This window comes from Notolepis coatsorum, assembly GCF_963971535.1.
Source record: "Notolepis coatsorum genome assembly, chromosome: 13".
In the NCBI taxonomy this organism is placed as follows: Eukaryota; Metazoa; Chordata; class Actinopteri; order Aulopiformes; family Paralepididae; genus Notolepis; species Notolepis coatsorum.
In genome coordinates, this window is record NC_140177.1 from 12,382,233 (window position 1) to 12,405,761 (window position 23,529).

The 23,529-nt window shown below is 44.9% G+C and overlaps 1 protein-coding gene across 1 annotated transcript in view; it reads right to left on the reverse strand.

Annotated features, from left to right (window-relative positions):
- Positions 1 to 16,206, reverse strand: part of tmem170b (transmembrane protein 170B) — a 31,614-nt gene extending 15,408 nt beyond the window's left edge. Inside the window, exon 1 of the mRNA XM_084327280.1 lies at positions 15,987 to 16,206. Coding sequence (XP_084183406.1) covers positions 15,987 to 16,164 — 178 coding nt within the window. The 5' untranslated portion in view covers positions 16,165 to 16,206. The remainder of the gene's footprint in view (positions 1 to 15,986) is intronic.
- Positions 16,207 to 23,529: the final 7,323 nt, after the last annotated feature.

Below are 23,529 nucleotides of genomic sequence, written 5' to 3' on the forward strand. Positions count from 1 at the left end.
ATTAAGTATAAAATGACAGAGTTAAAATTGTAAATTCTATATTGTATAGTAGTGTACATAGGAACCAGTTTCTCAGGAACTTAGCATGTCTTTTTTTATCATGCACATCTTGTGTCTTACCTATTTTCTATGCCTATTTTATTGTTGTATTTTGCACAATCGATGCGGGCATGACCACCCCGCATTTCACTGTATGCCCTGGTATGTATGTGACTATAACCTCTAAATAAACCTCTTGATTCTTGATTCTTGACCAATGAATGTATGGAACTACTTACAGGACAGCGTCCAGAGGGTAGTGGTGCGTGTCTGTGTGTGTGTGTGCGTGCGTGCGTGCGTGTGCGCGTGCGTGCGTGCGTGTGTGCGTGTGTGTGCGTTGTGTGTGTGTGCGTGTAGCATAGCGCTGTCTGAAGCCTGGTGAGAATGTTACCTCTCTTGGCCACAGGGGGAGTTCTTCTTCCTTCTGCTGACTGCAGGGAAACGTGGCTTCCCAATGCGAGGAGATAGACCATGGTTTCAGATCCGGGGGGGGCGTTAGCTACATGTGTGTGTCTATGCTTTTTCCGTGCATCTGCTTAACTGTGTGTGTGTGTGTTAGAGGTAGGAATCACCATAGGGCTCAGATATTATGACAGTGCTTGGACCACAATGCGCTATAATTATTCTTCATTTGATATGCGATATATATTGAGATTCATCACGGTGTCTCTCTCTCATTTAAACGCTCGAATGATATCCCTCGTGTTTTCTTTTGTTTTACCTCCCTTGGCCCGGGGGAGGTTTTTTCGGAGTGTTGACTGGTAGAAGCTCGGCATTTAAATGTCCAAATCAATTATACTCATGAGTCAAAGCCATGAATGAATTACATGAATGAAATTCAAGGCCATTCAGACTTTCAAGCAGTCATGTCGAGCCATTGGCAGTTTTGCGGGACAGGGCCTTCTCTCCGGGGCAGCTCCCAGGCTCTGGAACTCTCTCCCCAAAGACATTAGACACTTCAGAGTAGGGGTGGACGGTATGGTCTAAAATGTATATCACGGTATAATTTGAAGCATAGACGGTAACGGTATATATCACGGTATCAGTGTTTCCGTTAGAATAATTTGTTTTGCCTGATAGGCAGGCTATATAAAGAATGACATCCTCAAGGCATGTAGATTTATAATATTTTAACTTAAAACTAGGCTACTTTTGCGTATAAAGTCATTATATTCCAAATAAAATAAGTCCCGAGTCCGTGCTGCTCCCATTGCAAACAGCCGGGCTGGATGCTGGATTTTGCTAGAAGCATATGTAGCTGCAGAGCCGCAGAGCCAGCGGCGCTTTCAGGTCTGGTCACAGCTTTCAGCCGTTGGGTGGGGGGGGCGCTGTTGAGCGGACCTGACCTGAAAGCGCCGCTGGCTCTGCGGCTCTGCAGCTGCATGCTATTCGCAAATCCACTGCTGCAGCCGTCCTCCCAGCTCCCGCTGCAGCCGTCGTTATCATAACACTACACGCATATCATAATGTTTACAGCAAACTGTAGTTGATCACCAGGTATGTTTTATTAACGTAGAATAATTCATATAAGAAAAACGATAGGGACATCTCTTACCTTTCTCCACTGGTTAAAAATGCCAGGAACTGAAATTGAAACTTGCTGTGCGCCGCAGTGATGTGTTTATTATGAAATGACAATTGCGTGTTGACACGCCCACTGCGCGAAGCGCCTCCTAAATAACTTTTTCCAGTTTGCACATATCTATTATCTATGACTAATTCTATCTATTTTTAGGGGCAAATGCGATTGAAATAGTCGCGCTGTGGTTACATGACGTCATTGCTATTTTAGAGCTGCTCTACCGGTTACACGGTATAGTCAAAATCCATACCGTAGAGCAAATTAATACCGTTTATACCGTATACCGGTTTATACCGTCCACCCCTACTTCAGAGTCTCTCCCAGGTCTCTCCAGTCCCGCCTCAACACCCGTCTCTTCTCCACTGCCCCCCCCCTGTGTTTTGTGTTACGCTTGTCCGTTGTTTGTCTCACGACCACCACACCTCAGTGTAAAGTGTAAAGTGTAAAGTGACTGTGAGTTCTAGAAAAGCACTATATACATTTAATTTATTATTATTATATTAGTGGTGGGACTAGATTAAAAAATGTTATCGAATTAATTCAAGACTTTATAGTTAATTAATAGAAATTAATCACATTTTTATCGCATATCAATATTTGATGCGAAAAGCAAAAGATTTCAATTCAAATGAATTTTGGTATACGAGTGAATCAATGAATATACATTATACATACGTTTAAGCAGCAAAATCCTGTATTAGCTACTACACAGACCAACAGCTAAATGAAATTTTTAACAAAGTGCAGCAATTTTAGGAATTATATATTTATTATTATTATTATTATTATTATTATTATTATTATTATTATTATTATTATTATTATTATTATTATTATTATTATTATTATTATATTATTATTATTATTATTATTATTATTATTATTATTATTATTATTATTATTATTATTATTATTATTATTATTATTATTATTATTATTATTATTATTATTATTATTATTATTATTATGTCTTTTTAACTTGAATACTATGTTGAACTAAAGCCCCTGCAAAGGAGAGAGAGAGAGAGAGAGAGAGAGAGAGAGAGAGAGAGAGAGAGAGAGACGAGAGAGAGAGAGAGAGAGAGAGAGAGAGAGAGAGAGAGAGAGAGAGAGAGAGCTTAGTTCACCCACGCCAGGCTCAAGGGACATGACTTTTACTGAACAGTATGTAGGCACAGCAGTCATTAGTGCAGGATTATAGACACACTTCTTCTATAAGCCAAGAAATGCAGGAAATCTAGTCACATTGCTTCGGTTTCTGACATTTTACACGTGGCGTTTGGTATCGAACTTCAGTATTAGTGCTCTCCTGATACCAACACCTTGTTTCAGCCCAGTATCTGCCTGATATCCCATACCAACACCTTGTTTCAGCCCAGTATCTGCCTGATATCCCATACCAACACCTTGTTTCAGCCCAGTATCTTCCTGATATCCCATACGAACACCTTGTTTCAGCCCAGTATCTTCCTGATATCCCATACCAACACCTTGTTTTAGCCCAGTATCTTCCTGATATCCCATACCAACACCTTGTTTTAGCCCAGTATCTGCCTGATATCCCATACCAACACCTTGTTTTAGCCCAGTATCTGCCTGATATCCCATACCAACACCAATTGTTTTAAATGGTAAATGGTGCATTTATATAGCACTTTTATCCAAAGCGCTTTACAATTTTTGTTCCTCACATTCACCCATTCACACACCGACGGCGGAGGCGACCATGCAAGGTGCCAACCAGCTTATCGGGAGCAATTAGGGGTTAAATGTCTCGCTCAAGGACACTTTGACACGCTGCCCGGGAGAAGTATTGCAGGAATCTTGGAATCCGGATTACCGGACGACCTCTCGAGCCCCTGTTTTAGCCCTGTATCTGGACGATATACTACACCACTACATCTGTGCAGCATCCATAATGCTGTATCAATATCCCCCCTGTAGGCCTGGGGATAAGAGGTCTGTCGTCCAAGGTGCCATGTTCAGGAATTCAAATGTACTCCAACACACACACACACCCTCGGTCAGGGGACAGCATTCATTTCTACTAATCCCCGTCCCGCTAGATCTAAAGTCTGTGTCAGCAGAGCTGCTCGCGTGTGGAAAATCTAGTCACATTGCTTCGGTTTCTGACATTTTACATGCAGCTTTTGGTATCGAACTTCAGTATTAGTGCTCTCCTGATACCAACACCTTGTTTCAGCCCAGTATCTGCCTGATATCCCATACCAACACCTTGTTTTAGCCCAGTATCTGGCCGATATCCCATACCAACACCTTGTTTTAGCCCAGTATCTGGCCGATATCCCATACCAACACCTTGTTTTAGCCCAGTATCTGGCCGATATCCCATACCAACACCTTGTTTTAGCCCAGTATCTGGCCGATATCCCATACCAACACCTTGTTTTAGCCCAGTATCTGGCCGATATCCCATACCAACACCTTGTTTTAGCCCAGTATCTGGCCGATATCCCATACCAACACCTTGTTTTAGCCCAGTATCTGGCCGATATCCCATACCAACACCTTGTTTTAGCCCAGTATCTGCCTGATATCCCATACCAACACCTTGTTTTAGCCCAGTATCTGCCTGATATCCCATACCAACACCTTGTTTTAGCCCAGTATCTGCCTGATATCCCATACCAACACCTTGTAAATGGTGCATTTAGGGCTTGTGTCCACAGCGGACGTTTTATGAGTTGTCAGCTCCTTTCTGTCATTCATTTCTATGCTACAGACGCGACAGGCGCGCTCCTTTTCCCCGCGGTTTTTGCTTTTCAAAGAGGTCCGTCTCGAATAAAACTTCCGCTGTGGACACAAGCCCTTATATAGCACTTTTATCCAAAGAGCTTTAGAATCTTTGTTCCTCACATTCACACACCGACGGTGGAGGCGACCATGCAAGGTGCCAACCTGCTCATCTGGAGCAATTAGGGGTTAAATGTCTCACTCAAGGACACTTTGACACGCTGCCCGGGAGAAGTACTGTAGGAATCTTGGAATCCGGATTACCAGACGACCTCCCGAGTCACTGTTTTAGTCCTGTATCTGGACGATATACTACACCGGCATCTGTGCAGCATCCATAATGCTGTATCAATATCCCCCCTGTGGGCCTGGGGATAAGAGGTCTGTCCAGTGGCGGCTCGCCACTGGTGGCGCTATGGGCGCCGACCCACCTGTTAAATGAGAGAATAAGAAAAAAAAAAAATTTTTGTTTTTTGTTTTATAGCCCTATAAATAATATAAACATGTTTAAAATGAATAATATTTACTCGTTTTAAGTATGTTTGTATTTCCAATGCACAATATAACGTTATTATTTAAATAAAAAAAACAGCGTTTTCATGGGCAGGAAGTGACGTTTTTTTTTATTTTTTCGTATTTCTCGCCGGGACAAGAAGCGATAGCGCTCTGACTGCGCGTCACAGTTTGATCGCTGTCTCCGTCACAGCCAATCAGTGCATACTTCACGTTGTGCGTTGAAATATGACTATTATGTTGGAATCCGAGCGCTATTTGAAGCGGTCTAGGCAGCAAAAGTGAACTTCCGTGAATAATTTCCATAGCCGCATTTCGCGGAGACGCTCTCTGATTGGCCGACGCGATGCCAGTTTTTTTCCATAGCCGCATTTCTCGCGCCAGGGGGAGGTATCTTATCACAGCAAGTCAGCAAGTTCAGTCTACTTTGAGTGTTGTGGCAACAAGCTCAGCTGAGCTAACACTTGGCTAACTGCTGTTTGTCTTGCAGCTGTTTGTCTTGGAGCGTGATGGCAAGTTCTTTCAACGGTTAGGCTTAGGCACTCTTTCAAAGTTGGTTAAGGTTAGAGTTTGTCTTAGAGCATGGCGATAGAACACCAGGTAGTTTGCAGGCTGTTCGAGGCGGACATGGACAAAGGCACTCACAGTACTTGTTGGCTATTAACAAGCTATATTATGGATGCAGTGTGGAGGGACATGCATGGACAATGGATGGACATCAACACAGGCTGGATGGACAATGCCATGGAGTGGATATACTTTATCAACAAGCCCTTCTCTGCCAACAACAAGGTAGATTAGCGATATTTCTCTCTCTCTCTCTCTCTCTCTCTCTCTCTCTCTCTCTCTCTCTCTCTCTCTCTCTGCCACTCAGCTAACGCTGGCTTCTCTCTCTCTCTCTCTCTCTCTCTCTCTCTCTCTCTCTCTCTCTCTCTCTCTCTCTCTCTCTCTACTGCTGGCCATTCATGAAGCGAGACATTGCTGATTGTTTATTTATCGATGGCTCATTGATTTAACTACTGCAGCTCTCTCGGATTGAAAATACGTGGATTATGGCTTGTTCAATATCGTCTATGTTTGAATGAATTAATGAATGAGAACTTTATTAACAGATTGCAGAATGGGTACAATACAGTACGGCTCAATACACACAATTGTTAAGGGGATGCAGACCAGAGAAAGACGTTTGTCTTGTTTACATCAGGGTCCCAGATTTTCGATTCATATCGATAGTTTAATAGCTAGCCTTGGCTCGTTTAACAATATGCAAAATATGTGTACAGCCCTGTACTCATACTGAAGTTATTCTTGGTATATAATAGGTCTGATTGTGTAACGAATCGATTCCACGTCGCGCTGTGTGTGAGAGAGAGAAGGAGAGAGGGAGAGATCTGCCTGTTTGTAGACGGGCGAGTTTTGTTTCTAACTTTTCTATTTATATATTGTGTTTCAAGTTGTGAATTAGAGTCTAGACTATACTTTATTTGACTGGTTGTGTGTTGTTGTAGTAACAGCTGAGCGACTCGTTCATAAGAGCCGATTCATTGCCGTGAGCGTGAGTCGAATCGCTCACGTCTTGCCATGCATGAGTGTTGCGTGGTACTGTACTGTACATGTTTGCATTTTGCAAAATGTTTGGTATAGCGCCCCCTAGTGGCGAATACCCAGCGGCCGCCACTGGGTCTGTCGTCCAAGGTGCCATGTTCAGGAATTCTAATTTACTCTCCAACACACACACACACACACACACACACACACACACACACACACACACCCTCGGTCAGGGGACAGCATTCATTTCTACTAATCCCTGTCCCGCTAGATCGAAAGTCTGTGTCAGCAGAGCCGTTCGCGTGTGTCACGCATAAAAGAGGAAGGCATTATGTTCCCTGTGGTCGCTTGATAAGAGGTCAAAGTTTCCATGCTAACCGGCGGCTGATATTATTACAGTGTAGGCAAGGCGTGCCAGAGCCAAGAGTAGCAAGGGAGTGTAGCCTCTTGCGCAGGAGAGAGAGAGAGAGGGAGAGAGAGAGAGACGGGGAGAGAGAGGGTGGGGGGAGAGAGAAAGAGAGAGATAGAGGGGTGGGGGGGAGAGAGCGAGAGGGATGGTGGAAGAGAGAGGGAGAGAGAGAGATGGAAGAGATAGAGGGGGAGGGATGGTGGAAGAGAGAGGGAGAGAGAGAGAGAGGGGGGGAGAGAGGGAGAGAGAGGGGGGTGGGGGGAGAGAGAGAGAGATGGAAGAGAGAGGGGGGAGGGATGGTGGAAGAGAGAGGGAGAGAGAGAGGGAGATAGAGATGGGGGAAAGAGAGAGAGAGAGGGATGGTGAAAGAGAGAGAGGGAGAGAGGGAGAGAGAGAGATGGGGGAAAGAGAGAGAGAGAGGGATGGTGGAAGAGAGAGAGGGAGAGAGGGAGAGAGAGCTTAGTTTTCCCACCTCCAGGCTCAGGTGTGAGATTGATGGTCCTGTATGGAGGACAGAGAGAGAGGGAGAAAGACAGACAGATGGCTGGTGTTAAAGCTGCCGGTATTGCTGCCCTTGTGATGCAAGAAAGGGGGGTAATCTTCTCACAAAGTTCTCAGGCAGAACTATGGTTTTCATGAAAGCAGCAGCAGTAGCATGCCAGCGCCCTGGGGCAAGGTTAGAGACAATCTTTATTACAATATTATTTCCAATATTAACCTAAATCGATCTCGTCCAATGCACTACATTTTAGTAAAAAGGGAAAATAGAGATGTGATATACGTTTTTTCAGCGTTTTTTTTTTTTGCTTTTTCTCTCCTGAAATTTAACCAAGATGTGTTTGAATCTTAAAAATAACAATTGTACTGAATTCCTTGGGTCAAACTTGTTTGGGAAATGTTTTAATTTATCTCTATATGTTGTTAACTTCAAAAGTTATGCTGTTTTCTTTTTCTTCTTTTTCAGGTTTTCGTTCAGGATAGGTGTATTAAAGGGTTCAAAAGAAACCCCATGGGACATTATTTCAACCTGTTACCTGTCAGAATCTTAAAATAGACACTTCAAGGATTAAGAAAAAACAGGTGGCGGAAAAAATCCACCCTATGCAGGTGGACCTATGTTTCCATCTAGACTATAGGTTGTCTGTAGTGGTGGGTGGTGGCAGAGTGGGTTTGACACACGACATAACGCAGAAGCACAGAGATGACTATCGTCGGTTGACAATGTTGACTCTAGGGGAGCTCCCGTAGCTCACCGCATATCTCGGCGCTATTTCTCCGTCGGGGAAAACCGTGCTCGTCACGGATCTGGGGGACACGAGTTCGATTCCCGGACCCGCCGTCATTTCTCAGAATGTCTTCCCCTGATCTACATCCCATTTCAACCTGTTTCTGTCGGTCATGCTTGACCAGAAAAGCGATAAACGCTAAAAAATAAAGTTTAAAAACAAAAAAGACAGTGTTGACTCTGGAAACAAAGCAATCCTGGGAGTGACGGGAAATAAAGATGGTTGACAAGTTAAAGGAGCTGTAAGTGGTATTCTTTTGTTCAAATAAGTGTTAAATAGCTCTACAGTCTGACAACCATCACTGATACAGAGTGTTTTGTCAGTGACATGGGTCTCCCAGTCCCTCAGCTCTGCAGTAAACAGACTTTTATTTTTCTGGTATCACGTTCCACTTTATCCATAGATAAATCCTAGATATTTTTTTACTTATTTCAAGAAATTCTTTCCAAGCCAGATTGGTTTACTACACTGGCAGATTATTATACCTGTTTAAAGCACATGTTTTCTTAAAACTAGTGTTTTTTTCTTATTTTTGTCAGACCGTTTATTTTCAATGTGGAGTTCTCTCTCATGATTGGATCATGTTTATTTTGTGTTTACTGCAGAGTGGAGGGACTGGGGGAGACTGCGTTACTGATCAAACACTATATCAGTGATGGCTGTCAGAGTGTAGAGCTATTATTTTTAACATGTAGACCACTTATTTTAACAAATAAATACCACTTGCAGCACCTTCAACGCGGTACAGAGGTAATTGGTCAAACGAACTTCACCGAAGCGTGATATCAGACTCTATATGTTATTACACATGCACAGCACGCAAATAGAACCGTGCAAACGCAGCACAAAGTGTGCGCTGCCTCCATTTGTAAACGGCAGAGAAACAACAGGCATCGTGTTTCTATGGTTTCCTGAGGAAGTTGAGATTTGTGGCGGGGGGGTTACAAAATGGAACCACTGGCAGAGCAAAAAAACACCAACAGGAAGTCATTTGTTAAAGCAACCTTCTGGGGCATGAGAGAGAGAGAGAGGAAAGGGAGAGAGAGAGAGGGGAGCTAAATAAATCTTCATTTAACTTAATGTTTTAGTCATAACTTATTAAAAAGACATTCTCATCTGCCTCACGAATCCATTGCTCGTGTCGTCGACGTCGTGGTTCGGTTTCTCTCATAGCCTCCGGTGACCTTATCTTATATCTGTGTGGGTTGGGTTCACCTGGCTGCTAAACTATGGGGTTGAGGAGATCAGATGGCAGCTCAGAGGGTCCCTACCACACGCCAGGGTGTCAGACAACACTACACATGCTGACCCCCCCACCACCCACCCACCACCACTCCCCGCTGAAACTCATGCTTCCCTAAACGTTCTGTATGTGCATCAGCTTCCTGCTGAGTCAGCATCCTTAACATCGAGTTCTTTGTTGCTTTTTTCTCCCCCTTCTTTTCTTCCTCGCTTGACGTGTTACTCGTGAAGACACTCCGTGCCAGCTACACGTCCATATATGTCCATCTTTGCTTTGCTCTTTTTCTGCCGAGAGGAATTCCGGTCTCGAGAGAAACACGTTTATCTCCTTGTGTTTATATGACGCTGCAATCTGTTGCCATCGTGCCATAACCGCTCAGTGTGTTCCACCCAGTTAAAACCCAACTGCATAGAGTCTTGTTTTAATCCGTGTCTGTCTATAGTCTTGCTGCCGTGGTCCTGGTGTACACATTCTACACCGTTATACTGTTATCAGTGGTGGGACAGCAGGCAATTTCTGTAAATGTATCATTCTGTTTCAAGAAGATATTTACAGTAGGCCCATAGGCCTGTTATTAAATATTACAATCATATTTACAGCAGGTCTATGCCTATAAATTCCACAATAGTAGCACACTGACACAATCCACTATCTCTAGGCCTTACATTATACTGTATCATGGTGAAGTCTGGATACAAGATACTCTCACCACCACAACCACCAGCACCATCACCATAGCCATCACCACCACAACAACCACCACCATCACCACCACCACCATCACAACCACCACCACCACCACCACCATCACCACCACAGCCACCACCACCATCATCATCATCATCATCATGACCATCACCACCACCATTGATTGATTGATTGATTGATTGATTGATTGATTGAAAACTTTATTAACAGATTGCAGAATGGGTACAATACAGTACAGCTCAATACACACAATTGTTAAGGGGATGCAGACCAGAGAAAGACTTTCGTCTTGTTTACATCAGGGTCCCCCATTTTCAATTCATCAGGACATATATGACATACATGACATACAGACAGTACTGCTACATCTATACATACCAGATTTGCAAATACAGTACTGTTTGTGATACAAAAATAGTCTAGAAAAGGGAGTATATACATTTGATGTCAAAACTGTACATTGGAGGAGGTTGGGTGGGGTTGGGTGGGGGGGTTGGGTAGGAGGGGTTGGGGGGGGGAACACTGTACAACTGTACAAGCAAGACTGTACATTGGAATATTGACAACCATACTAGGTAATTTACTGTACATTAGAGGGGGTGGGGGTGGGGGGGAAACACTGTACAAACAAGCATAACTGTACATTGGAATATTGACAAAACCATACTAGGTAAATGAGGGGGTTGGGTTAGGACATTTACAGGGGCCAGTTTCAAATTGCAGTCTCCCGTAGGTGTTCTTTGAGAGTGGTTTTGAAAGTGGGTAGTGATTCACATTCCTTTACAGCTTTAGGTAGGGCGTTCCACATTGATGTGGCATAATTGCGAAACGTGTTTAGTCCCTTGTTTGAGCCGAATCTGGGTTTAACATGATTTGTGGAGCTCCCTCTGGTGTTGTGATCGTGGTATTCACTGACCTTTGGGAAGTATTTTGACATGTACATGGGTACCTTGGTCGTGTAGTGTATCTTGTAGACCAGGCCCATTGCAAGTTGCTGTACTCTGTCGTCTACTCTAAGCCATCCTAGGTTGTCAAAGTGGGCAGGGGTGAGGTGGGTTCTAGGAGTAAGGTCAAGCAGTAGTCTGACCAGTTTGTTTCGAGATGTTTGTAATTTTGTTTTTAGCGCCTTTGAGGTGCTTTGGTACCATGAGGTGCAAGGATAGTCGTAGTACCCTTGAATGAGTGCTCCTGCTAGAGTCTTCAGGGTATTCTTGTTTACCAGAGAGGAGATCCGGTACAAGAATCGAGTTCATTGGTTGACTTTTTTTATTACATTGGATGCCATTTTGTCACAGGAGAGATTAGCCTCTAGGATGGAACCCAGGTAGGTAATTTCATCTTTCCTTGTGACAATATTGTCACTCACTGTAACTGAGAAGCCGTCGGTCTTGCTAAGTTTGTTATTTGAACCGAAGAGAATGGACTCTGTTTTGCCCATGTGTAATGATAGTTTGTTATCAGCGAGCCATATGCAGATTCTGCCTAGTTCCGAGCTGAGGGTTTTTTCAACCTGTAACTTGTTCTTGTCAGAGACCAGCAGGGCTGAGTCGTCCGCAAACAGGAACAAGTTGCAGTCACAAGCTGACGACATCATTTGCATAAATTAGGAACAGTAGCGGTCCTAGTATGCTTCCTTGTGGAACACCACAGCTCACTGTGAGGGGGGGGATAGGGTACCGTTTACCTCCACCATCTGTTCCCTCCCCTCAAGGTAGGATTGCATCCAGCTCACTGATAGACTATCAAAACCGATTGCTTTTAGCTTGTCAATCAGAATGGAGTGATTGACAGTGTTAAAGGCCTTTTGTAGGTCCAGCATGACCATGCCGCAGTATTTGCCCGCGTCCACCTCTTGTTTGATGTGGTCGTTCAAATAGAGAAGGCATGTGTCAGTGGAGTGGGATGTTCTGAAGCCAGATTGGAATTCGTAGATTAGATTTATTTCCGGTAGGTACTTTTCGACCTGTTCGTATTTTTTCCATGACTTTCGAGATGGAGGTGAGAATAGAAACAGGGCGGTAGTTGCCTGGGTCTAATTTGCTGCCCTTTTTGTGCAGAGGGGTCACCCTCGCAATTTTGAAGTCCTTGGGGACGTGTCCCTGTTTTAACCACCATCATCATCACCACCATAACCACCACCATCACCACCACAACCACCACCACCATCCTCATCATCATCATCATCACAACCACCATCACAACCACCACCACAACCACCACCACCACCACCACCATCACCATCACCATCACAACCACCATCACAACCACCATCACAACCATCACCACCACAACCACCACAACAACCACCACCACCACCACCATCACCATCACAACCACCATCACAACCACCACAACCACCACCACAACCACCACAACCACCACAACCATCACCATCACAACCACCATCACAACCACCACCACCACCATCACCATCACAACCACCATCACAACCACCACAACCACCATCACCACCACAACCACCACAACCACCACAACCACAACCACCATCACCACCACAACCACCACCACAACCACCACAACCACCACCACCACCACAACCATCACCACCACCACAACCACCACCACCACAACCACCACCACCACCACCACCACCACCACAACCACCACCACCACAACCACCACCACCATCACCACCACCACCATCACCACCACCACCACCACCATCACCACCACCACCACCATCACCACCACCATTACCACCACCATCACCTCACCATCACCAACACCACCACCACCATCACCACCACCATCACCACCATCACCACCATCACCACCACCATCACCACCATCACCACCACCATCACCACCACCACCATCACCACCATCACCACCACCATCACCACCACCACCACCACCATCACCAACACCACCACCACCACCAACACCACCACCGCCACCACCACCACCACCACCACAACCACCATCACCAACACCACCACCACAACCACCATCACCACCACCACCACCACCACCACCAACACCACCACCACCACAACCACCATCACCAACACCACCACCACCACCACAACCACCATCACCACCACCATCACCACCACCATGTATCGTGTGTATGTGTGAATAAATTCACCATCACCACCACAACCACCACCACCACCATCACCAACACCACCATCACCACCACAACCACCATCACCAACACCACCACCACCATCACCAACACCACCATCACCACCACAACCACCATCACCACCACCATCACCACCACCATGTATCGTGTGTGTGTGTGTGAATAAATTCACCATCACCACCACAACCACCATCACCACCACCATCACCACCACCATGTATCGTGTGTGTGTGTGAATAAATTCACCATCACCACCACAACCACCATCACCAACACCACCACCACCATCACCAACACCACCATCACCACCACAACCACCATCACCACCACCATCACCACCACCATGTATCGTGTGTGTGTGTGTGTGTGAATAAATTCACCATCACCACTGTTGTGAAGGGCCAGATTAAAGTTGAGAATCTGCCTTTATTGTTTGATATACTTTGTATATTATTTATATATACACGGTATATCCCTTTACCTGCGTCCAAACCATAGTAATAGTTCGCTCTCCTTATTGGATAGCGCCCTAGGCTCCAGGCAGTCTCGCACTCAGACAGGTGCAATGGGCGAGTTTCAGGCATGTCAGAACATGCCCGGAGACAGTGTATTGATACCAGACAAGAACTGAGGTTTGGTACTAGATTGTCACTTAAGTATATATGCTGGCGCAGGTGTGCCCAGCAGTGGTTCATTCAGTTAGTCTAAAGCAGCAGTGTGACAAGTTCGGTAACATTGAAGTGAGCAACCGTGCGTTTAAAACATGTGCGAATAGAATAGTAAAAGTGTCAGAGTTTAGTGAAGTAACGTCAAGTTCGACCTAGTTTAATGTGAAGTATAGTGCACAGGAGAACCAGCGTCGGCGATTGCAGAACCATTACTGGTTGGATTATATTGATTTGGAACGTGGTATCCGGAGAAGAGCATCGTTGATTTCCACTATCGTTTGGGATTCAACCTCGTGAGGATTACAACTCGGGCCTGCCTCGTGGACGGGGCTGGCTAGCTGTCATCAATGCTGTCGGCATTTGGATTACAATTATTGCTTTTGCTGCTGATCAAGGGAGTTTACAAGGACCGACTCCTGTACCTGGAGTCTCTTTATTCCTCATTGAATCAGACTGAGTATCCGAGCATTCCTCTACCCTCCAGACCTTACACCCCGGAGGGAACCCATTGTCTCCAGTCGGTACCAGTGTTGCCCTATATAATTGCTACTATACAACAGGTGGCGTCCACTTAGACCCATCGTAGGATTCCTGCTATTCTTAGTGACTCATGCTCTTGACTGACTTTACGTATATTCTTCGCCATACAAGCGCAACCCTAATTCTCATTCTGTAACCTAACGTTGCCTAATAATAATAAATTACCCTCCAATAGTATTTCTGTGTCAATGCCGTGTTCTTGTGGGTGTTCACCATCTATATTTGATGTACTGTCTGGCCAGTAATTAAAGTACATAACTAGCAGTGGTTTAATCTATCACAATCTTTAATACAGTCAGGGTTTTGTAACCCCTCAGTTACAACCACCACAACCACCATCACCAACACCACCACCACCATCACCAACACCACCATTACCACCACCACCACAACCACCATCACCAACACCACCACCACCATCACCAACACCACCACCACCATCACCACAACCACCATCACCATCACCAACACCACCACCACAACCAACACAAATACGAACAGGTTGAAAAGTACCTAGCGGAAATAAATCTAATCTACGAATTCCAATCTGGCTTCAGAACATCCCATTCCACTGACACATGCCTTCTCTATTTGAACGACCACATCAAACAAGAGGTGGACGCGGGCAAATACGCGGGCACAACCATCACCACCACCACCATCACCACCACCACCAACACCATCACCACCACCACCACCATCACCACAACCACCACCACCACCACCATCACCACCACCACCATCACCACCACCACCATCACCACCACCATCACCACCACCACCACCATCACCACCACCATCACCACCACCACCATCACCACCACCATCACCACCACCATCACCACCACCACCATCACCACCACCATCACCACCACCATCACCACCACCATCACCACCACCACCACCACCACCATCATCGTTTCTCTAGAGAGTGTACTCTAGAGACCAGCCCAGACAGCAGACAGACAGCCAAGCCATGGCTTGGAGGAGGTGATGACACTAATTACCCATCAATACTCTGCTGCAAGACAAAGGATGGAGGGCTGTGTGTGTGTGTGTGTGTGTGTGACTGTAACTAATGATGGCAACACTTCATCCACTACTGAGTCAAGCGCATCCATCCACGCAGCAGAAAGAATAATTAGCTGCATATACTAATGCTGTTAATTTCGTTACACTGACTCTGCACGCGTGGACAGAGAGGAGTGGGATTTGGGGAACGTCATGTCATTCTCGCAGGACTATACTCAACAGTGGGGGGGGGGGGGGCTGATGTGGCAATAATACAGTCTGCTGTTTCATATAGCAATGCCAATGGTCTATAGGTTCATTCATCTTGGCTTTACTTGGATATAGACTCGTGGATATTGTATCCCGGGTTACTATTTTTAAAACGGATGCGCCAATTAAGATGCCTATAATAAGATGCCTATATATAAGGCCGGTATCCAACAGTACAGTAGGTTAGTAGATAACGGTACTGTAGTGTGAGTTCTGTCTCAGACCGGTATAACAGCTGAACCAATAAGCCTCTGAACACATGAAATACATATTGAAGGAGCAGCTATGATTCGGCATAGATACCTGTGAAGTGTTGCAGTGTCGTGCCCTGCACCCAGAGGCTCAGCACTTGCTGCACCGAAAGATTAATAGAATAATCCCTGTCCGTGTTCATGTTTCTGCCGCTGCCGCGCCGCGGGTTCCTCGCACGGTCCCTCTTTGTCAAATGGCTGTACGTCGTGGCTTTAACAGACGAAGACATCGGGGAGACCGGGGTGATGATGGCGGCATGGAGGCGGCTTTCTCCCCCTCGGCGCGCTCTCCTCCTCCTCCTCCTCCTCCTCCTCCTCCAGTCCTCCTCCTCTACCGGTGCCTCCGTTTGGGCTTGACGTCCGTCTCCGCGCGGGGAAGGGAGGAAGGGCCACCGGCTGCTCTGCTGCTCAGCGGCGGCTGTATCATGGAGGCCATGATGATGAGGAGGAGGATGGCAACGCGAGCGCGCAGCGCGCAGCGCACACAGTCGTACCGCTCGCCGCCGCGCTACATGCGCCCCTTAAAGGGACAGGCACACGTTTATTAAAGGGGAGTTTACAGTAGAGTTATCCCCATAATGTTGGGGTGGTGCTTATTATTATGAATGGGAAAGAAAAGACGAGACAGTATGTATATATTCTCTCCCCACCGTATGTATATATGTTTTCTCCCACCCACCCACCCCCTCCTAATGTACAGTCTCCACTCTCCTCCCCATCATATGTATATACTATTACTATATTATTCTCTGTTAGGATCTATGGCACTATGGGTGACAGTACTGTATATTTGCACATGTCACAAATGTAACAGTACTATATACCTGTATGTCATGTATGTCCCTATGCCATAAATGTCATGATGTCATGTATGTTGTCATAAATGTCACTATGAATTGAAAATGGGGGACCCTGATGTAAACAAGACAAACGTCTTTCTATGGTCTGCATCCCCTTAACAATTGTGTGTATTAATTTGAGCCGTATTGTATTGTATACCCATTCTGCAATCTGTTAAATAAAGTTTACATTCATTCATTCATTCATTCATTCATTCTGTAGCATTTGGGCAGGAAACGTGCGTATATAGTCATGACACTTGCGGGTTATTAAAAAGATGTGAGCAACAGCATTGTGATCAACTATATCAGCGCGCACAGTTATTCAATATTGCTAAGCCTGCACCATACATATTTTTTTTCCAGCATGCCAAGTTTATTGTGAACACTAACAGTAACATGTTGCTTAAGAGAGACTGCTAAAGTCATTCGTAATCGGAGCTACTATCAGGGCGTTGTCCGTGACGTTGGATTTGATGCGGGAACTGTCCGAGGTGCTGATTGGCTCCCTGCGCCTCACGCCGTCACCCCAAAACCGCCTGACAAGTGAAATGATGTTAAAATATAGAGGATGAGGAGGGGGGGGGTGTGGGCTGAGCTCAGCTGTACACGTAGAGGATCACGTGATACGAGTTACTGTAATGGCAGCATTATGAATTCATGTTACAGTTCAGAATTATAGGTGTGTGCAGCGCTGCTGAGTTGGGTTTTTATTTTAGGTTATGAGGTTTTGGGAAAAGTCCAATACAGAGCCTCTCAATCGTATCCTGTAGGTTGGAACGTTACTGTGACACCGACATTTAGATTACGTGAACATTTAACTTCACATTGGTTTTACTCTTTACTTTTAAATAGTGTGAAAACTAACATGTTTTGTGCATATTTTGTGCAAAGCTGTTGGCTTGTCGTTTTGTATCTCAAAATAGTGACCATATTATGACAAAATGTCATCAGTTTAATTTGATTATGTTTTTTCCCAAGGGATCCAAAGGTTGGACAGCCTAGCCTAAGCCTATAGGCTAGCTAACCTAAAGCATAGCCTAACCTACAGCCTTACTTAACCCTTGTATTATGTTCACCTTTTGGATCCTTTATACTGTTTGGGTCAAATTGACCCGGGACATCATTGGAGTTTTAAAAAGCAATTCCAAAATAAAAATGTACTTTTATTTGTCTTTTTTCCGTTTATATAATTACTCTACATAAAATGTAATCTATAGCACCTTTAACATATATTATCTTTATTTCAATTCCAAACAATATTGATAACATTTATAATTAATATTAGCAATTTGTGTTTTCTAGATCATATTTAGCAATGGAAGTGTCATTGCTTTCTTTTGTGATAGAATTGATCATTTATGTAAAAAAATAAATCCACTATAATAAAGACTTGGGTGTCATAACTCATGCTTATCTGACAATTAAACAATGTTGGATGTTTATTATTTTGAATTGAGTTGATTTTCACCTTCATCTTATTACAATCAAAGCCTTAAATCAAATACAAGTGATGAACAACAATAGAAACACGAAAACCAAACTTTTGATTGTTTTAGTCGCTGGCTGTGAAATACATCTCTCAGAAATCTGAAAAATCATTTGCAAATGCAGATGATTTACCACAAATATAGAAACAGAAAACATGAACGAAATGCACACGGTTTCAGTCACTGATGTTTCAACATCTGAAAAATACATCTCTCAAATAATTCTGAGATAACATTGGATAAACTTGTGTGTGCATGGTGCCTGTACACAACACAACACATTGACTATTTTATTTGATCTTACCTCATTTTATATTTCATTTCATTTTATCTTACTACTACTACTTATTGTTACCATTCTTGTATTCATTGTTGTTTCTTAAACTGTGCACTGTTGAGTCTGAGCTCGAAACTACCTGTATTGTTGTGTATTTGACGAATAAAGAACTTGAACATGAACTTGAACACATGGTGTACAGAGCGTCTGAGAGTATACAGTATGTGCTACAGATGTACAGCTGCTGCATCACATGGTTTGTGCCTTTCAGTCTCCTCTTGTTCCCACCGGCTGCAATCTACAATAATGAAAATACTTTATTAGTTGAGATTTATTTTTCCACCATGTCTCCCCAGACACACACACACACACACACACGCACACACACACACACACACACACACACACACACACACACACACACACACACACACACACACACACGCACGCACGCACGCACGCACGCACACACACACACACACACACACGCACGCACGCACGCACACACACACACGCGCGCGCACGCACGCACGCACGCACGCACGCACGCACGCACGCACGCACGCACACACACACACACACACACACACACACACACACACACACACACACACACACACACACACACACACACACACACACACACACACACACAGTGTCACCAGTGTCTTGCCTATAGAGCTCTAGAAAAACATGTCTCCGTTGGTTTCAGTCTGGGTCCATTCCCATCCAGATCGCAAACATGTTGTACACTGAGTTACCCACGTAAAGTTACTCTTTGGCAACTGATCTTTCCCTGTAGAGTGCTTATGAGAACCACTGTGTACTGTAGTAATACTATGTTACATACTGTGTACTGGAGTAATACTATGTTAGATACTGTGTACTGTAGTAATACTATGTTACATACTGTGTACTGGAGTAATACTATGTTAGATACTGTGTACTGTAGTAATACTATGTTAGATACTGTGTACTGGAGTAATACTATGTTACATACTGTGTACTGGAGTAATACTATGTTAGATACTGTGTACTGTAGTAATACTATGTTAGATACTGTGTACTGGAGTAATACTATGTTAGATACTGTGTACTGGAGTAATACTATGTTACATACTGTGTACTGGAGTAATACTATGTTAGATACTGTGTACTGTAGTAATACTATGTTAGATACTGTGTACTGGAGTAATACTATGTTAGATACTGTGTACTGGAGTAATACTATGTTAGATACTGTGTACTGTAGTAATACTATGTTAGATACTGTGTACTGGAGTAATACTATGTTAGATACTGTGTACTGGAGTAATACTATGTTACATACTGTGTACTGGAGTAATACTATGTTAGATACTGTGTACTGTAGTAATACTATGTTAGATACTGTGTACTGGAGTAATACTATGTTAGATACTGTGTACTGGAGTAATACTATGTTAGATACTGTGTACTGGAGTAATACTATGTTACATACTGTGTACTGGAGTAATACTATGTTAGATACTGTGTACTGTAGTAATACTATGTTAGATACTGTGTACTGGAGTAATACTATGTTAGATACTGTGTACTGGAGTAATACTATGTTGCATACTGTGTACTGTGTAATACTATGATAGCTACTGTGTACTGGGGTAATACTATGTTAGATACTGTGTACTGTAGTAATACTATGATAGATACAGTGTACTGTAGTAATACTATGATAAACAGTGTGTACTTTAGTAATACTATGATAGCTACTGTGTACTGTAGTAATACTATGTTACATACTGTGTACTGTAGTAATACTATGATAGATACTGTGTACTGGAGTAATACTATGTTACATACTGTGTACTGTGTAATACTATGATAGCTACTGTGTACTGGAGTAATACTATGATAGATACTGTGTACTGGAGTAATACTATGTTAGATACTGTGTACTGTGTACTATGTTAGTTTCAAGTTCAAGTTTCAAGTTTCTTTATTAGTTGACATGCAAAGATACAGAATACCTTCACATGGAATGCTTTTTTCTGTTATGCTCCTATGAGGATCATAGGACGCTTGGATCATACACATACAGCTCATTACAGTAATATTCCACAATTATTACATTTTAGATAGTAATAATGGTACAGAGCCTTGAGACAAACATATGCATATTCACCACCGCAAACAGACTGGCAGCCGTCATAGGCAGCGCCATTTACGGAAGGAGGGGGGAGTGGGTTGAGGTTGTTACAGGGCTTTAGGGTGGGGGGGAGTGGGAGGGGGGGGGGAGGTGGGGGGGAGTGCACAAGCCAAGTCCTGGGTGGGGGAGGTCTCCCTCACACGAGGCAACCGACAGTGCAGCGCCAATGCAGAGGAAGGGGGGGGGGGGGGGGGTGGGACTAGGGATTCAGGGTGTGGGAAGCCGCTCGCCACTCTTATCTCCCAGAGGGCCTTCGACTCCAGAGCTCTCGGTTCGACCTTGGTCCAGGAATTTGTTTTGGCTGACTGACTGGCACAATTTATCCCAGCCACGTCCCTTTAAATGTGATTTGAATAGAGTGGAATATAACTCTATTGATTTGAGTGGAGTGAGTTTTAATAACTCCGTCCAAATGACTGAATGCATTATTAGTCCAAGTGTCCAAGTGTCTTATCAGTTCATTTTGGTAGATCCTGTGCACGGTAAACAGATCCAAAATCTTCTTATTGCAGTCCAAAAGCTTCGATAATCCAAAAATGACCACGTCTTCAAGTTGGTAACCCGATTATGATGTCCCAATAGGCAGAGAGGGTTAGCCTTATTCTGCTTCTTGAAGAAAATATGCAATCCACTGATTAGATCCATTTAGAGTTGATTTGAGTATAGTCCGGCCACCGGCACGAAGGAGAGCATAGCAGCGTCGGGCTCCATGGAGCAGTAGAGGCGGCGGTAGGAACAGCCTTGAAGGCCTTGGGAGAGAGGAAAGAAATGCGACTTGTCTCTGCAAGAGGTGGGAGGTTAGATACAGTGTACTGTAGTAATACTATGATAAACAGTGTGTACTTTAGTAATACTATGATAGCTACTGTGTACTGTAGTAATACTATGTTAGATACAGTGTACTGTAGTAATACTATGATAAACAGTGTGTACTTTAGTAATACTATGTTAGATACCGTGCACTGTAGTAATACTATGATATATACTGTGTACTTTAGTAATACTATGTTAGATACCGTGCACTGTAGTAATACTATGATATATACTGTGTACTGTGTACTGTGTACTACTATGTTAGATACAGTGTACTGTGTACTACTATGTTAGATACAGTGTACTGTACTAATACTATGATATACATTGTGTACTGTTCTTCACAGCAAATAAGAAGGCCATGGAGTTTCAGGTTGAAGAACTGTATCCTTGTATCATCTTTCTTTTGGTAAAGGTTTTAGTAAGAGATTTGATCCAAACACCATAATAAGGGTTAATGTAAACAGCCTCTAAATGCCAACATGCCTGACTACAGACGTTGATTTGAATATATATCTATCTGAAATGTGCCATATTTCTATATAGCCTATACTGTACGTAGTGTTGTAGGTTAATGTTTTACACAACATCAGATCTAGGCCAGTCAGAAAATAACTTTTAATTTGCCTCTCACTTTAGTAGAACATGTCAGGTTTCAGCAGTCTCACCGGCGCCATATAAATGCATCTACAATTAATGAAGCTAGCAACCACTGTGGTCCCTGCCAGCCGCTGTCAACAACACCAACCACTGTGGTCCCTGCCAGCCGCTGTCAACAACACCAACCACTGTGGTCCCTGCCAGCCGCTGTCAACAACACCACTGTGGTCCCTGCCAGCCGCTGTCAACAACACCACCATGGTCCCTGCCAGCCGCTGTCAACAACAACACCACTGTGGTCCCTGCCAGCCGCTGTCAACAACACCACCATGGTCCCTGCCAGCCGCTGTCAACAACAACACCACCATGGTCCCTGCCAGCCGCTGTCAACAACAACACCACTGTGGTCCCTGCCAGCCGCTGTCAACAACAACACCACCGTGGTCCCTGCCAGCCGCTGTCAACAACACCACCATGGTCCCTGCCAGCCGCTGTCAACAACACCACCATGGTCCCTGCCAGCCGCTGTCAACAACAACACCACTGTGGTCCCTGCCAGCCGCTGTCAACAACACCACCATGGTCCCTGCCAGCCGCTGTCAACAACAACACCACCATGGTCCCTGCCAGCCGCTGTCAACAACAACACCACTGTGGTCCCTGCCAGCCGCTGTCAACAACAACACCACCGTGGTCCCTGCCAGCCGCTGTCAACAACAACACCACTGTGGTCCCTGCCAGCCGCTGTCAACAACAACACCACCGTGGTCCCTGCCAGCCGCTGTCAACAACACCACTGTGGTCCCTGCCAGCCGCTGTCAACAACACCACTGTGGTCCCTGCCAGCCGCTGTCAACAACACCACTGTGGTCCCTGCCAGCCGCTGTCAACAACACCACTGTGGTCCCTGCCAGCCGCTGTCAACAACACCACTGTGGTCCCTGCCAGCCGCTGTCAACAACAACACCACCGTGGTCCCTGCCAGCCGCTGTCAACAACACCACCATGGTCCCTGCCAGCCGCTGTCAACAACACCACCATGGTCCCTGCCAGCCGCTGTCAACAACACCACCATGGTCCCTGCCAGCCGCTGTCAACAACACCAACCACTGTGGTCCCTGCCAGCCGCTGTCAACAACACCAACCACTGTGGTCCCTGCCAGCCGCTGTCAACAACACCAACCACTGTGGTCCCTGCCAGCCGCTGTCAACAACACCAACCACTGTGGTCCCTGCCAGCCGCTGTCAACAACACCAACCACTGTGGTCCCTGCCAGCCGCTGTCAACAACACCAACCACTGTGGTCCCTGCCAGCCGCTGTCAACAACACCACTGTGGTCCCTGCCAGCCGCTGTCAACAACACCACTGTGGTCCCTGCCAGCCGCTGTC